The 17,790-nt window shown below is 52.7% G+C and overlaps 1 protein-coding gene across 1 annotated transcript; it reads left to right on the top strand.

Moving 5' to 3' along the window:
* Window positions 1-1,378: 1,378 nt before the first annotated feature.
* Lrrc15 (leucine rich repeat containing 15) lies at window positions 1,379-17,113 on the top strand. Its single transcript, XM_052740522.1, is given in 2 exon segments — window positions 1,379-1,647; window positions 11,720-17,113. A coding segment is annotated over 1 exon segment (1,767 nt). The 5' UTR covers window positions 1,379-1,647; window positions 11,720-11,722; the 3' UTR covers window positions 13,490-17,113.
* The last annotated feature ends 677 nt before the right edge of the window (window positions 17,114-17,790 follow it).

The raw sequence follows: 17,790 nt of genomic DNA, 5'->3' as shown, positions 1-17,790 counted from the left end.
GCACAAGTCCCTCGGGACACCCACCTTACAGCTGCGCTGCTTAAATGGCCACCCTTAGATGTCCCCACTGTTGACCACCCTCAGCACAGAGCCCGGCACAGTGACTGTGTGTGGGGACTGGAGGAAGGAAACAAGACGAGGGGACTATTCTTATTATTCAAGGTCCGCGGGCAGGAAGTCGACGTCCCTGGGGTCAAGACACGGAGGCTCCGAGGTTGGGGGTGAGAAGGAAGAAGGTGCTCTCCTGTGGAATATCGGTGGGAAAGGAGGCTGAGGTTGGGGAGCTGGGGCTGGGGGTGTGGTGGCAGCGCTCTCCGGCTCCTCGTTTAATAGTCAGGGCACTTTTGTTTCTGGCTGTGATTCATGGTGCCACGGTCGAGGCGTGATTCAGGCTGTAAGGCTTGACCACCCAAATCACTGCTTCAGTAATAACACCGCCCTTTTATGTCCGCCTTTCATGGCAGCTCTCAAAGCGCCCTGCAAACATTAATTAAGGCTCTTGGCCTTCCACCAGGGGCTGGGTGCAAACATCACTCTCGCCGCTTGGTGGAGAAGGGAAACTGAGCCAGGGCCCCTGCCTGCAGTCTGTCGGTGGCTCCTGCTCTGTTTGAGGGCCGCTCATGGAAAAGAAGCTGAAATCTGGCCGCCCCCTCCCTAATTGTGACTCCTCTGTCATCTCCCCAGGTTCTCTCTCTCTCTCTCTCTCTCTCTCTCTCTCTCTCTCTCTCTCTCTCTCTCACACACACACACACACACACACACACACACACACACACACACACACACCTTGAATAGAAATAGTATCTTGGCTCCCTACTGGGGTAGGAGCAGGTAGGGGCACGCTCGCTCAGGCTGTGGCGCAGGGGTGAACCGTGTAGAGAAGCCCTCCTTCTCAGTGACCACCTCCATGGCTGTCACAGCCCAGGGCCATGGCCATGGCGTACAAGCCCCTCTGGGGCAGCAGCCTAGGAGCAGAAGGTGGCCTCAGAGGGACATGAAATGCTGCTTTTGAGGAGAGACGTGGCAGAAGAAATCATATTCTTCCTTGGAACTTAAAGGAAATGCCTTTTCTAAAATGTTAGCAGTGGCTGAGTTGGGTGAAGTATCTGAGTATTCCTTATCATTGTTCCCACATGTTTTCTGTAAGATGGGAGCTATTTCTATATAAAAAGTTAGAAATAGAGGGAAGGGAAGGGAGAGGGAGGGGAGGAGGAAGAGGAGAGTGGACTACTCAAAGGCCATAGAAACAGGACTTTGAGCATCCCTGGGCTGGTGCCGAAGGCAAGCGCATGGTCTCAGCCCCTCAGAGACTCCCCGTCCAGCACCGCAGTGGACACAGAACACGAGTCCCAAGACGATGGGGAAGAGCGGGGGAGGGAGGCCAGGGGCGGGAGAAGAAGCTTATTTTCAAGTTCAGTCGAAGAACACCCCTTGAGCTTGAACGCAGTTCCGTGATGATGCGCCCAGAGTCGGGCTGCCCCGCCCCGCAGGCCGACACTGCCCCCTGCGGTGACTCACGAGGGGATGTTTAAATGACAGGGAGGACCCAGAAGTCCCTCACTCATGCTGCAGCCTTGAGCCCGCCGGGTCCTCCTCCTCTCCTCACCGGCTCCCTCTTGTTGACCCGGCAGCCGCGTGGAGCTGCTGGTAAGTGGGTGCCCGTCCTTCCCTCCCGGCTGCTCCCCACCTCCCGGCTGACCATAGGATCCCGGGAGAGACTCCAGAAGGGGCAGGGCTGGCGCGTGCCTGGGACGCTCCGCTCCGAGGACCTGGACAGGTACAGCCTGCCGCAGGCTCTGGGCGAGCCCGCCCCCAACGCCCCTGTCCCAGGATCTAGCTGTATATTTTGACTCCCTGATTGCTTCCCTTGTCTTGACAGTCTGTGGAGTCAGTTTGGGGTGCAGCAGGGAGAGCTTTTTGACCTGCAGGGAGTTTGTTGAAAGTTGACTAAAGCACCGGTTTACCTCCTCCAGGATATCAGATTCACAAGGACAGGAGTTTCTCCTAGGTTCCAGCTGTTGGAACCTGTATAATTTCTTTTGCACCTACTGAGGTGGTGGCTTACAGGTGCCCTTGCACATCTGTCCAGGATGGTGAACTTTGCCTCACAGGGTTTCTGCCTGAGAGAAATCAGCTCTCTCACTGTCAAAGATTGACGGTGTTACCCGCGGGACTCCGAGCAGATGTGCAGTCTCTATTTAGGAGTGCCAGTTTGGAATCCAGCTGTGGGCTTAGATGTCCAGGTTCTCGCTCTGTGTGTGGCTTAGATGATCCCATTCTGGTCACCTAAAAGTGTCATAGGGCCTAGGTCAGGGGAGCTGATGAGTTTGAGAAGGAGTAGCTGGAGGTAGGTTTGTGATGAGAATCAGGTGCCGTGTGTGTGTGTGTGTGTGTGTGTGTGTGTGTGTGTGTGTGTGTGTGTGTGTGTGTGTTGGTGCTGAGGATCAAGCTCAGGACCTCAAGCATGCTGAGCAAGCACTCTGCTCTAGCCATGGCTGACTGTGTGGGTCCTAATCCTTACCTGTGTCTCTGCCCACGAGCACAGGAACCAACTGTGGAAAAGCAGAGCCTTCTGGACCTTTCAGCCTTTAGGGCTGAATGCGCTACTGCAGGGCAGACTGTGACTCCCGTGATGACACATGTACCCCAGGTGCTGAGTGCTGCCTGCCACACGCTGGCATCTCTTCCAGGGTGTCTAGCTGGCATTACCTATAGAAGGCAGCTCCCAGATGTGTGGGGGCCCCTGCTCTGGGACTTGGACATTCCCTTACGGGGTCTTCTTTCTTTCTGCATCGCCTGAACATCTGGAGTAAATTCGGGGCCAGACAGTCCAATTTTCCTGTGGTCATGAGTCAGCTGTTGGTCTCAGCAGCGACAGTGGCAGGGAAGGCATGTGAGAGGGTCGTGGCCAGGAAGAGTTCTGAGGAGACCCCACAGCAAGTATAGGAAGGGTCTTCCCAAGGCTGCCGGGGGGGACTGCCCAGATTAGCTCTGTAAAGGGAGGGACGTGAGGCATGAGTGGAAATAGATCCAGATGTGCAGAAATGAGAGAGATGGGAAAGACGGTGCCCAGACTTTGTCCTGCCAGCAAACACACGAGAGCTGTGATTACAGATGACAATTTGCTTCCCTGACTCCCGACCACAGTAGAGCCACTGAAGCTGCCCGCTCCAGTGCCTGCCTTGGCTGTGGGACACAAGGGCAGAAGTTGCTTCTGAGATGTTCTGATCAGAGACCACACCGTTTCCCTCTGCTTCAGATCTAAGGGGCTATGCTGGGAAGGAGCATCTTTGTACTCTGTGTCTTCTTATAGAAGGACCCTACTCCCCGACTCTCGCCATTGTGCTGGGCAGTGTGTGCTCTTCCAGCTCTTGCTTAGCGAATTACAGTCCTGCTCTGGCCTCTGCAGGAAGCCAGTCTAGGCCGGCCCCAGGCTTGGGAGGGTCTCCACAGAGCGCCTGGGGAGGAACTGCTTTTTCTTATTCATTCTCTTTTTTAAAAAAACCAAACGAAAACAATGAACAATATTTTGGCTTTGAAGGGCCCTAGAGGATGAGGTTGGGACAGCCTTGCTGTGGAATTCAAGGGTCTTTGTGTCTGGGGTAGAGTGCTGCGGGCCGCAGGAATATATCATAAGAACTCAGCTGGTTATGGCAAAGTCACTACCTGGAGGAATCAGGGAATTCCTCCAGAGGAAGCCAAATCCCAAGGAGTTTTTGGTGTTACTTGGCTTGTTATATATCAGCTGTCTTCTGTTATGAAAATCATGTGTGCCTTCATAGTTTTCCCAATTGACTTTTCCCTAAGAACGGCTAACAATGTGGACTGATCACTCTCTAGACATACACATTCCAGGCATTTGGAGAACAGCCTCAGGAAAGGCTTTCTCTGGAATCAGATATCTCCCCTAGCCACTTTCAAGGACTAAAGGAGACACCACCCAGGTGGTTGCCCAATTTCTGAGGACTAACAGTGATAACCACCCACAGGCGAGTCTCCTGACTTAAGGTAAATTCCACAAGGAGACACCGCCCAGGTGGTCGCCCAATTTCCGAGGACTAACAGTGATAACAGCCCACATACAAGTCTCCTGACTTAAGGTAAATTCCACAAGGAGACACTGCCTAGGTCAGGTGGAAGTTAAGTAATAACTTTACACAATTTAGCTCGGACCCTCCTTTTATATACCGAGACTTCCAGGGCAGAGGGCGGAGAAGAGAAAAGAGAATGGAAGAACTAGACGGGTAAGAACTTGAGAGGAACAAACTGAGATGGGGAAGAACTAGATTGAAGGGCTAGAAGAGAGTACTAGAGGAATGAGATGGAAGATGAGGATGAGCCAGATGGGGAACAACAAGATGAGGAAGAACGAGATGAGGAGAGAGAAGGAGATGGGAGAAAAGATGATATGGGAAGGAACAAGATGGATGAGACCCTAGAAGGGGCAGAACAAGATGAAGGAATTAAGATAGAACCCAGAGGGGACCGCGGACAAGTGTAGAGAGAAATCAGGCAAGAAAAGACCTAAATATGAGCGCAGAATATAAGCTTGTAACTGACACAGAATAATAAAGTGTATGGACTAAGGAGTTTCGTGTACATAGATTCATTTCTTCTCATCAAAGATTAATTATCAGCTGGTTGTAGATTCTTCCCGGACCCTGGGAGGGGACTATCGAGGGGCTGGACCCCCTTAGTCCCCGATAGTAGAGTATTCCTAAATCATGGGCTGTGTGTGCTGATTACCAGGCTCAACCCTTCCGGTGCCCCCCTTCTGAACCTTCTCTCCCCTCTTCCGTTAACCCTTAACAACACATCATCAGTGCAGCCTTAGAGTAGAAAGTCACTTGCGGAATGAGTTGGGGGAGGACTTGGGTGTGGCTAATAATGCTGGATGGTGGAGGGTGGTTGTATTTGGGCCAATCAGGTTACGGGGAGGAGCAAGGCGTCTCCTCCCTCTCCCCCACACTGCCCGAGGTGGGAGCCCACACAGACTATAGGCCCTGTGGTAGCCTCATGATGAGGTCCATGGGTTCACCAGGCTCTGTGTTGAGTCTTCAGTTGCCTGTGTGACCTTGGGTGAGTCCCTTCCTCTCTATGGACCCATCAATTTCTCATCTATGAGGCAGCCAAATGGTCTGACCAGATGACTTCAAAAGACTCTTGTACCAGTGGTGTCCTGGATTCCATGACCTATATTTGGAAACAGCTGCTAGGCACAACCAGTACAAGCCGGAGACTCCAGGTGGGGAGGCAAACCAGGAGCTGTGCCCAGCTGGTGGAAGAGTATTCAGTCTCCCCCATTCCCAGTCTTCCTCTGTTCTTGGTGGCTGAATGACACAAGCTGTGAGTGTGGGTTCTCAGGTAGTCTAGACCACGTTCTAGGTACTCATGAGTGTGGCCTGTGTGCACAGGAATGGGAGTTCATGTGTGTGAGTCTAGGCCTCAGCCCAACCTAGAGCCTCCAGAGACCCGGTTTTGCTCAACAACAAGCTAGCAATAACTGCCCCTCACTTTTATTGGGAACCCGTTTTGTTCCCAGAACCATTCTTAGTGTCTGGTCCATATTAGGTCACTTCACAGTCACAGTAGTGATGCTAGGAGATCAGATCAGATGTGTGTGTGTGTGTGTGTGTGAGAGAGAGAGAGAGAGAGACAGAGACAGAGACAGACAGAGAGACAGAGAGAGAGACCCTGAGGACTGAAGCTCTGTGTGTGTGTGAGAGAGACAGAGAGAGACAGAGACAGAGAGACAGACAGACAGAGAGAGAGACCCTGAGGACTGAAGCTCTGTGTGTGTGTGTGTGTGTGTGTGAGAGAGAGAGAGAGAGAGAGAGAGAGAGACAGAGAGACAGAGACAGAGACAGAGAGAGACAGAGAGAGAGAGACAGAGAGACAGAGACCCTGAGGACTGAAGCTGTGTGTGTGTGCATGTGAGAGAGAGAGAGACAGAGAGAGAGACAGAGAGACAGAGACCCTGAGGACTGAAGCTGTGTGTTTGTGCATGTGAGAGAGAGAGAGAGAGAGAGAGAGAGAGAGAGAGAGAGAGAGAGAGAGAGAGAGAGAGAGACCCTGAGGACTGAGCTCCACCCAGGTCCAGTCTCTCTGACAGACTGCACCAAAGAGCAGCCAGACTGAGGACACATTGGGTGGGAATGAGGGCAGGCCCAAGCCTGGCCTCTCTTTTGCGTGGCCTAGGGTCTGTCTCACTCCAGAAGAGGCCTTGGTTAGGAAGCCATCTTCTGGGAGTGTCACAGGCATGAAGGGAGATCCTCTTTGTGGACCTCAATCCCCTCAGATGCAGGGGAAGGGCAGAGAAGCCCTGGAGGGTCCTCTCAGGTCTTGGGCTGTGTGAACAGACAGGGACTAACTGGCAGGGTTGTCCTGCCGGGGAAACTTTGGAAACAGGCTTGAGGAAGCAGGGTTTTCAAGCCTTGGCATGTAAGTGGGGCCTAGCCAGGCGGCTCTTCGCGGGGAAGAGGGGATAGGAGCACGCTGTCTTCACTCCAGGCTCCTTTCTGCCTTCAGCAGAAACCACACTAGAGCTCCAAGAGTTTTGGAAACTTTTACAGAAGGGGATATGAGGCCTGCAGTGTTTACCTAAGCTCGGGTTGTTAGCGTCAAGACTACTGTAGAAGAGGGGTCCCCCTGGCGCTCTTCAAAAGTCTCTTTCCAGGGAACACGGTGTTTAGTGAACCGGAATGACGGTACTAGTCCAAGAAAGCCCAGCTCCCAACCAGCAAAGCCCAGGGCTTCAAGGCTAATTATGTGTTCGCTCGTGAGTCACAGGGTGTTTCTGCAAAGAGACCCACAGCCAGCACCCTGTTCAATCGTTTCCACTCCTGGGGAGGGCCCGCGTCCATGTCCAGGTGAGCCACCTGTCCTTCTGTCTGTCTGTCTGCCCGGTTCTCTGACTATGCGGATCTGACTGACGCCAGGTGTACCCCCTCCCCAGGGACTGGCTGACATGATTGAGGACGTGCTCGATGCCTGGAGGAGGAAGCTGTAATTAGGGCAGCTTTGAGGGCCTTTAACTGCCATTGTCACGGCTGCCAAGCAGCACTGGGCAGCGTGGGCTATTAGGCCCACAGATGCTGGCTCCTTGAGGCCGAGGGCCAGGGCCTGCAGTACTGCCAAGAGTTCAAGGCCTAGTCCCAGGCCGGCTTTGAGTGCTCCCTCTTTGTGGGACTTTGCGGTGTTCTCTGCAGGTGGTCAGGGGCAGGCAGGTGGGGGAGGGGGCACCAGCTGTAACAACCGCTGGAAAACTGGAAACAGCTGCCTGCAGGCCTGGGTGGGCTCAGCAGACAAGGAGGATTTATAAAAAGACATTGGGGGAATTCTTGGCAATATTTGTTGTGCTGAGTGTGGTCCATTTTAGACAACAGTGTCTGTTCCCACAGGGAATTACCTCTGGTTTTCCTCCCAGGCTACAAAGTGTCTCCCCAGGAGCTCAGAGTCTCCACTGGGCTGGCCTGATCCGCCCCTCCCCCCCCTCGCCCTCTGCCTAGCTGGAAAGATGGTCCTCAAGGAAGCTGCTTCCTACAGGAAAAGGTAACAGGCAGACCTTCTAAGTGATGGGCACGTAATCGCCCTCCATTACTTGGGCCACGGCATCATCCTTGGAGCTGGGCAAAAGGATATTTATGAAAAATAAGTAGTTCAGACAGCACCAGGAGCAGTTGAGCCTCAGCCAGGGGTGAGTCTCACCAAGGGGACGGACAGACACAAACCCTGATGGCCCAGCCTCTTGGGAGATGGGTGGTTCTCATTTCCACTCTCGGGGACTCAGCCCTCGAACCTGAAATCTTAGCCATGGGCTGGACATCCGCTGTCCTCTCCACTGGACCGCTTTGCTCAGGGCAGGAGTCTGCTCTCCACCTCAGTCTAAAAGTGCTCAGCTAGGCTTGAGCATGGAGCGTGCTGCCTCTGTGAGACTGTGCACACCAAGTGTGAGCTGAACTCTGCTGTGCCACGCCCCTGGCACACTAGTGTTGGTGTCTGGAGTTGCATTGCCTCTTTTATCCCATGGCAGTTTTTTCACACGCAGGAAAGGCTCGAGGATTCTCTGTCTGCTTCTGGCTAATCTGTGGCTCCTTCAATGGATGCTCAGACGGTCTAGTTTCTATGGCCTCTCACCAGGCTCTAGGCCATTGGTCCTCAACCTGTGGCCTGTGACCCCTTTGTGGGGGTCAGACAACCCTTTCACAGGGGTCACACCCTGAATGTCAGATATTAGCCTTACAGGAGCGAAATTACAGGTGTGACGTAACAATGAAAATAATCTTATGGTTGGAGGGGGCGGTCCCCACAACATGGGGAACTGTATTAAAGGGTCACAGCATTAGGAAGGTTGAAAATCACTGCTCTAGGAGTTCCTTAAGAAACCAGTTTGTCACCGAGCGGTGGTGGCTCACGCTTTTAATCCCAGCACTCAGGAGGCAGAGCCAGGCGGATCTCTGTGAGTTCGAGGCCAGCCTGGGCTACAACGCGAGATTCCGAACAGGCACCAAAACTACACAGAGAAACCCTGTCTCAAAAAACCAAAAAAAAAAAAAAAGGAAAAAGAAACCAGTTTGTCATTGGCCTTGGAGTTCAGAGTGGAACTGAGCACGGTGCAGTAAGAAGGGCCTGCTCAGGGGGGTGAGCGGGAGGGGTGTGTAGAGTTAAGGCCGTCACCTCCTCCCTGCCTGCCACACTCCATATTTCTCTTGAGACTGTCTAAGATCACGTGAGCTTTTGTAGCAGCATCGTTTCCTTGTTATTGCCGGTACGGAGCCAAACTTGTGCCTTTGGGAGCACACGTGGGGGCCAGAGGTCAACGGCACGTGTCTACCTCGACAGCACGCCACCTTCATTTTTGAGATAAAGTCTTTCACTGACCCTGGAGCTCCACCGTTCTGCCAGGTTGGCTGTCCAGCTGGCGAGCTCCCAGGATGCACCTGTCTCCACCCACCCAGCATGGAGCTGACAGAACTCTCTGTACCCAGACTTTTTTTAATTTTTCTTGTTTCTTTTCTTTTCTTTTCTTTTTTTTTTTTTTTGGTTTTTCGTTTCAGGGTTTCTCTGTGAAGCTTTGTGCCTCTCCTGGAACTCACTTGGTAGCCCAGGCTGGCCTCGAACTCACAGAGATCTTCCTGGCTCTACCTCCCGAGTGCTGGGATTAAAGGTGTGCACCACCACCGCCCGGCCTTTCTTGTTTCTTTTTGACAAGGTCTCCCTCTATAGCCCAGGCTAGCCTCGGAGTTGCAGAGATCTCCTTGCCTCAGACTCCTTAATGGTAGCATCACAGGCGTGAGCCACTGTGCCTGGCTCTGCCTGTCCTCTGTTTAAGCGTTTCCTCTTCGTCTTTCTGGACCTGACGCGCTGTTTACATGTGGTCTGCAGCGACTTGAGTGGCCATGCTGTTCTTTTTCCTTCCCCCACAGTTATATATACTTAGGCAAGCCCTTCGTGAAAGTGCAGCAGGCCAGAGCTAGAAAGGGCTGTGAATAAATGAAAAGTTGAGGTCCGTGTGGGTGGGAGATAAGTAGGTTGTTTCTCAGCGGCTTTTTTTTTTTTTGTTGGGGGACAAAGGACAGGTATAGGAAGCCCAGGTCGGGGTGGGGAGCTGGGCTCAGGACCCCATCATCTCAGAGCACCCAGAGAAGCTGCAGAGTGCCCTCCCCCCTCGCCCAGTGTGTGCCTTGAGTGCCCACTGTCATCCCTGCCTGTGCTCATCAGCTGTGCCCCTTAGGAGAGGCACTGCGTGCCACTCAGAATCCTCACCTGGAGGCCTGGAGACTGGAGCCTTAAGACTGGAGCCTCAGTTTCCCGGCTTCCTGCCTCCCCATAAAATCATGAAAGGTAGCAACTCCTTAGGCCTCAGGAGTTATAGGCTCCTTTGAACTGCGGACAGAGATCCTGCCACTCAAGTCTACACACAAAAATCCTTAGTCCCTTGGCCAAGAATGCCAGACTAGAGACACTCTGAGGGCTTCCTGCCTTTTGGGGGCCCATGAGTATATGCTATGGGTAAGCTGGGCACATAGGGTGCCTTTGAGTCTGCTCTCCCATCTAACCTGCACAACAGCCCCAAGAGAAAACAGAGGTCATCTCCCCCACTTAGCAGATGACGAAGCTGAAGTCTGAGGCCTGAGAACTCTCATTCGAGGCCAAACAGTACCTTAAATATCCACATAGGGAACTGGGTCCATGGCTCTGTGTCTAGCATTGCCGTAGGTGACTTCACACCCCAAGCCCGTGCCCGAGGAGACATCTGGACCCACCCGTACCCTTCAGCTTTACGTGTGTCTCTGATTTCAGGGACTCACTCCAGGCCACCCAGTGTTTCTCTGTGGGAACCAAGACTCACACCAGAAGCCACACCCTAGGCAGCAGCTGAGGCCCAGTTACTTCTTCCAGACAGGCAGCCTGTGGTACAGACGGCGGCTTCTTATCAGAAGGTGGCTTGGATTAAATCTAAATGAAGCACATATGGCCAGGCTGAGGAAGGGCCAGGGTGGTGATGGTGGCGGCGATGGGCTGGTAGGGCGGGGGCAGGAGGGAGGGCAGGAAGAGCTCCTTGCAGTTAGTGTTACCTCCCTCTGCTGGCCCTCGCTGCCCTTCCCTGTGGCCCAAACATCCCCCAGGCTCAGACCCTATTGCTATACTGACTGATATTCCTTCCCTTTCCGGTCCTTCCAACAAGGCTGTGCTCTGTCTTGTTCATGTCCTGGGAGCGGCAGAGGTTATATGGCAGAGTTCTTTGGGGAGTATCACTGAAGAGGGTACAGGGAGGCTGTGAGAGCCCTAGGTAGGGAAGGACCTGTCACAGACTCACCACAGCTGCGGCTGGCTGCCTGCCTAAGACCTGCACAAAGTCAAGCCAGTCAACGTTCCAGCAAGGGGGGCGGGTGGGAGGTGGGGGTGGGGTGGGGGGGAGGCTATGAGCGCCCACCCCTGGTTGAGGGGCTGTTGAAAGCTCATGGCTGCTAAGGGAGAGACGGTCAGTTCTATTTGAGGGTGCGGGCCCTGGTAGGGAAGGGAGGCTAGGCTCCTGTGGATGGCCCCATGCCCATGTGCACCTGGGCAGCACAAATCGCACTCAGTGGTTCTGAACAGAGAAAAAAAAAAAAAAAGGACATGAATGGGGCATGAATGGGGATGAGGTGGGTGGAAAGGTGGGTGGAAAGGTGGGCGTGGATCCAGGAGGAATTTGGAGGAGGAGTGGAGGGGGTGGAGAGTGAATATGATTGAAATACAGATGCGTGAATTTCTCACAGACTTGATTAAAAATATAATATATATTTAAAGATACAGTTTCTATCTTAGCAACCTGTAGGATTATAGGAGAGCACCCTTAAAAAGCTTGTTAACTAGGGAAAGAGACAGATGAATTCCCACCTAAGCTTAGCTGTCTGTGCCACGGCAGCAGCAGCAGAGGTCAGTGGGGTTATTACCCGCGCCAAGGGGGTGACTAATACCCACTGATCAGATCTAGAAAACTTCTTAAGGATGGCTGCCCTTGAACTTGACCCTTGGGGAAGACTTGGGTGAACATGAGGAGCTTTCAGGTGAGGCGATTGCTCGGGCAAGGGTGCAGATGTAGGAAAGCCAGGGGCCTCTCTGGCCGAAGCAGAGAAAGCTTTGACTTAGGTGGGCTGGAAACCGCTATCGAAACTGAAGGATGGTGGTCAGTGAGGTGACCGTGACTCACACAGCTTCTCTCTCCCAACCACAGGCCATGCCACTGAAACATTATCTCCTTCTGCTGGTGGGCTGCCAGGCCTGGGCTGCGGGCTGGGCCTACTATGGCTGCCCTAGCGAGTGTACCTGTTCCCGGGCCTCCCAGGTTGAGTGCACAGGGGCTCGAATTGTAGCAGTGCCGACCCCTCTGCCCTGGAACGCTATGAGCCTGCAGATCCTCAACACGCACATCACCGAAATCCCGGAGTCCCCGTTCATCAACATCTCAGCCCTCATCGCCCTGAGGATGGAGAAGAACGAACTGTCCAACATCATGCCAGGCGCCTTCCGCAACCTGGGCTCGCTGCGATACCTCAGCCTTGCCAACAACAAAATACGGATACTGCCTCCTGGTCTCTTCCATGGCCTGGACAATCTGGAATCCCTCCTTCTGTCCAATAACCAACTGGCTCAGATCCAGCCAGCCCTGTTTTACCACTTTAGTAATCTTAAGGAACTCCAGTTGCATGGCAACAATCTGGAATCTATCCCCGAAGGTACCTTTGACCACCTGGTGGGACTCACCAAGCTCAACCTGGCCAAGAACGGCTTCAGAGATCTCTCACCTCGGGTCTTCCAGCATCTCGGGAACCTCCAGGTGCTCCGGCTATACGAGAACAGGCTTACGGACATCCCCATGGGCACTTTTGATGCCCTTGGCAACCTCCAGGAGCTGGCCCTCTAGGAGAACCAGATTGACACACTCTCCCCTGGCCTGTTCCACAACAACCGCAACCTCCAGAGACTGTACCTGTCTAACAACCGCATCTCGATGCTGCCTCATGGCATCTTCATGCAGCTGCCCCAGCTTAACAAGCTCACACTCTTCGGCAATTCCCTGAAGGAGCTCTCCCCGGGGATCTTCGGGCCTATGCCCAACCTGCAGGAGCTTTGGCTCTACAACAACCACATCACCTCTCTCCCTGACAACACCTTCATCAACCTGCCCCAGTTGCAGGTTCTGATTCTTAGTCACAACCAGCTCAACTCCATCTCCCCGGGAGCCTTCAACGGCTTGACGAATCTGCGAGAGCTGTCCCTCCATACCAACGCTCTACAGGACCTGGATGGAAATGTCTTCCGGGCGCTGGCCAACCTGCAGAACATCTCCCTCCAAAACAACCGCCTCCGACAGCTCCCCGGCAGCATCTTCGCCAACGTCAACGGCCTCACGACCATCCAGCTCCAGAACAACAATCTAGAGAACTTACCCTTGGGTGTCTTTGATCACTTGGTGAACCTGTGTGAGCTTCGTCTCTATGACAACCCCTGGAGATGCGACTCAGATATCCTCCCACTTCATAACTGGCTCCTGCTCAACAGAGCCAGGCTGGGGACACACACTCTTCCTGTGTGTTCCAGCCCAGCCAACGTCCGAGGCCAGTCTCTTGTCATCATCAATATCAATGTCCCTGCGCCCAGTGTCCAGGGTCCTGAAGTATCTAGTTCTAGCTACCCGGAAGTGCCACGTTTTGCAGACTCTGATCTGTCAGGGTCATCCAGCTATCCCGACAGCACCTCCATTTCCTCTACCACAGAGATCATCACACCCGTAGAAGACTACACCGATCTGACTACCATTGAAGCCACCGATGACCGTAACACGTGGGGCATGACCGACGCCCAGACGGGGCTGGCCATCGCCGCCATTGTGATCGGCGTCATTGCTCTGGCCTGTTCCCTAGCTGCTTGCATCTGCTGCTGCTGCTGCAAGAGGAGGAGCCAGGCGGTCCTGATGCAGATGAAGGCTCCCAATGAGTGCTAGGGAAGCAGGCTCTAACAGGGCTGGGGAAGAGTGAAACCAGAGGACCAGAGAACGGCATCATTCAGCTTCCAAACCTGGGCCCACACAGACAAGCTCTGACGGCCCAGGGGTAAATTGCCCCTGTTTTGTCCTGACTCTTTTGTAGAGAAACAGGCATTTCAAGACCTCCTACTCCCAGAGAAATCTAATTGGTCATAAACAAACAAACAAACAAACAACCCCAGACCGTTCGTTCTAGGTCAATGCCTCGGCATCCATCAGAGGGACCCTCCGCCAAATCCTCACTCCTTCCAAGAACAAGCTTCCTTGCACCCAGCCCCTCCCAACCTCTGCAGACTTAATGATGACAAGACCTGCTCACAATATGAGATAGTTCTCTGCCGGGACAGCCCGTGCCTCAAAGTATTATATAAGGTGATTTTTTTTCTCTTGCTTCTCTTTTTGCGCCGTGGCTTGACTCTGTCCCCTCCAGTGAGAGGTCTCCCTGTGTTTTTCTGCTGCCAAAGGCAGACTTAAGTTCTCTCCGTGAGAAAGTTTGGATCTTTTAGCTCACTTCGCTGGCTTGGAGGGCACTCTGCAAGACAGAAAGACACCTCTGCTGTCTGTTCTCAGGCAAAGTTGTCATCAGTACCTCTGACAAGTTCAGCCTTTCAGAGAAGAACGTTTAAAGCTGCAAGCTCTCCTTCGAAGATCTTAGCCCTTTGTGATATAAAATTACGCAGTTGCTAAATTCTCAAAACATGAAAACCAGCTCATTGATAATGGCTGAAGAACACAAGCCTGGGGTTCTTGTCCTCACCCCTACACTTTCCCTTTCTCGGGAGGGAAGTCGGGGCTGTACTGAAGGATCACATACATACAGAAAAGTGGGAGTGTGCTAGAGTACATCCCGTGAAGTCTCACAATCCGAATAGATATCTTTGTGACCAGCATGATACCAAGAAATGGTATCACAGTGTCTCCACTCCAAGCTTGTTCTGAAGGACTTCTGGAGCTGCTGTGGACTTTCTGGCTTTCCACAGGCTAGGGAGGGATCCTCACCATCTTTCCTACCCCTCCGTGGCCCAGCTGTCAGGAGTGAAAGAGATGGAGGTACAGTCAGAACAAGAGGCAACCAAGCTGGCCAGACCAGAAGCATCCGAACTACAGTAGCCTGTGCAAGCATGCATCCTCCCTGCCAACAAACCCTGTGCTGCTCATCAGTGCCCCTCTATTCATCCTTTTATGGGTATTATATGCCCATATCTGTTTCCAATTTTTGTTCTCCATTTGGGGGAAGAAAAAATAGCTCCGAGATGAGATCTTCCAATTGAATAACCAAGTGTAATGGAAACCAGGAATCCTTCTGCACTGTGGTCAAATTCTTCATCCACATGAGTCAGCTGGTAGCTAGACTACAGGGTATTCACAGGCAACAGATAGCAGGGCATGCTGGGAGGTCACATGAGGGTGTGGGCTGGCTCTGCAGAACCTTCTGTCTAGGTTCTGGTTATGAGCTGAATGGTTTAGTTTAGAGTTTTCTCTTTGAGTGACAGTCACACTGCATCTGCCCTGGCTGTGTTTCTTGCCACACATGTGTCTATTTCCACACTTTAAACAGTTACGAGCAAGGTGGCAAAGCTCTCTCAGGACAAATGATACACCTGTGCAGAAGCAAAGGCATCGAAATGACCGAACACAGTGGCGCACACCTTTAATCCCAACACTCGGGAGACAGAGGCAGGCAGATCTCTGAGTTCGAGGCCAGCCTGGTCTACAGAGTGAATTCCAGAACAGCCAGGGCTATGTAGAAAGACCCTCCCTCAAAAACCAAACAAACAGTGAAACAGAGAATGTCAGTTTTTCCTATCAAAGAGAGGAGGACGTCAGCTGACCACAGGGATCTGGTAATGTATCTCCAACCTGCAGTGGTGCTTACAGGGCAAATGAGAAGTCCCTTTGAGTCTTGGCAACAGAGAGCTTCCAGGATATCCAGGCCTCCCCTCCAGTTCCCCTAACAGAATAGTCCAGAAGGAATGCGTGTGAGAACCTGCACACCCTGCCCCAGGGAATCTGATGTCAGTCAAAAGCTGTCATCTCCCCAAGGCCAACCCAAAGTGTTTGCAAAGTATCTATAGCATCTGGTACACATGGACCAAGGCTGTCCCCAACTCCAGAGTGAGTGTGAGCACGGTTCTGCTGACTGTGACCCGCTGGTGGGCCTTGAGGTGAAGAGAGGGAGCTGGGCCTGCTTTATGACACATGGAAGCTGGGCATAGTACTGTGTTCTCCAGAACAACCATTTGATGCTCCTTGTGAGCTATGTCCAGCCTGAGTGGGCTAGGGGTGAAGAGAGGTGGAATCCACAGCATCCAGTGTCCCCTGCCAGTTTTAACCTGGAACCACTGGCCACTTCTGACATTGGCCGTGACAGTGATATATCTGGCTGGCCCAAAGGCTGGGCTGGAGGCAGTTAGCTGTCTTCTAACGGCCTGCCTGGGAGCTCACAGGTAGTGAGTGAGGAGTACAGCTGCTGGTGACGTGGGAGCCTTTTCCTTTCCCCCCGCTACAGTGTCCAGATAGAGTCATCAGACCTGCTCCTTACTGATGGGCCTTTCGGTTTTTCTCCATCTTCTGGTCAGAGAGGGAGATGCTGGGAACACTGGGTGGAGGGCCCTTTCCAATAGGATAATGCATCTTGCTCAATTCTTGGGGCTGGAATGAGCTCTGTGGTCCCTAGACGTCTGTGGTATGGTGCGGAGTTCAGCTCACTTGCCCTCTGTGCTCACTGGTTTCTGGACTACCGTCACCAGCATTTCTGTGGGGAGGGGAGGGAAGTCGGGGCTGTAAGAAAGCCAATAGGGGCCAGCTAGAGCCACTGCGCTAACGGATGTTGGGGCCTGGGTGCCCTTCAAGGCTCTCAACGTGCATTCTCCTTCGAACCCTCTTGACTCCTGGTGAAATTTATCCCACCTGTATCCTTTTGTGTTGGGGCCTTTTCTTCGCAGTGCCCAACAGACAAACTCCGTACAAAGCCTCATGGGCTGTCTAGGGCTTTCATCAGGAGACCAAAGGAAACAGGCTGTACACATACAGCTGGGTTCTTGGAGTTTCTCACTGGCAGCCACACAGTTCAATGGGCATCCAGGTGGAACTGCAGAATCCACTTCCAGCCTTGGGAAAGACATAGAAAAGTAAGCCAATAACCTGAGTCAGGAAGCAGGCCTTGTGTGTATCCTAGACTTAGCTCCAAGCTACTCTAAGGTTCAGCCCCAGACCCCATGGTCAGAACCAGATCTGGCCATTGAATGATGATGATCTGAAGGAAGCCACCAGTGTGGTTCAGACAGAGAGGGCAGCAGGAAGCTTCTGGGTGAAGCACCACCCAGTCCCAGGGCCCTTCCCCTAAGCAAAGAGTGAGTGTTCTTGCCTCCCACTGCCTTTGCTCTGCGTTCTAGAGCAGTCACGCTTGCTTTATTAGACGATCTTTGCAAATAGTGCCAGATGCTTGGAATTGCGTTTAGAGATTTCTAGGCCCCTGGTGTTTTATAGAATGTGAGTCCTGGTGGGCAGGGTTGGGGGTCTGTCCTTTGCTAGATGCCGCTTGTGATAGATTTGGCGTACAGAATCAACAATAAACATATACTCGGGATCAGTGTGTTCTCTGTGGACGTCTTGGTGAGGGGGTCTCAAACCTGTGGATGTTGCCCTCGCTGCCTATATTAGAACTGGCCTGGATGGGATGGTTCCTCAGAAAAACTTGATCCTGGATGGAAAACAGGCCTTCGGGGGAAAATGTGGGGACTGAACAGCAGTAGCAAACAATATCCATAGGCCGGGGGGGCTTTAAGATTAGGTTTGGTCCTTTTGACAGATGAAGAAAGTGAACTCAATACAATTTGAATTTCCTAGAGTCACCTTGTGAACTAGTGGCTGGCTGTCCCTCTAGTCACCCAAAGGCCACTGGGACAGGCTTCTGGAATTGCAGATAATGGGGAGAGGGGCCAAAGCTACATGCTTATTTCCTGGGGGATCCCCAAAGCTCTTGATGCAAATGTCCCTCCATACCGAATATGCACATGTACATAGGTCTGCAGTCTGGACACATGGACACACGTGGACAGACACAGACAGACAGACAGACACAAGCATAGACACACACACAGACACACAGACACACACACACACAGACAGACACACACACACACAGACACACACACTCTCTTCCCTGGTGCCTCCTGTGAGAGAGAAAACAGAGATTTATAGAGATCAAATCACTTGTCTTGAGATTAGCTCATTGAAAAGCCAGAGTTCAAACTCTG

Source organism: Peromyscus californicus, unplaced genomic scaffold, assembly GCF_007827085.1.
Source record: "Peromyscus californicus insignis strain IS unplaced genomic scaffold, ASM782708v3 Scaffold_16__1_contigs__length_79575227, whole genome shotgun sequence".
Taxonomy (NCBI): domain Eukaryota; kingdom Metazoa; phylum Chordata; class Mammalia; order Rodentia; family Cricetidae; genus Peromyscus; species Peromyscus californicus.
The sequence above is the reverse complement of the archived record's forward strand: the minus strand, read 5'-3'. Positions and strand labels throughout refer to the sequence as shown.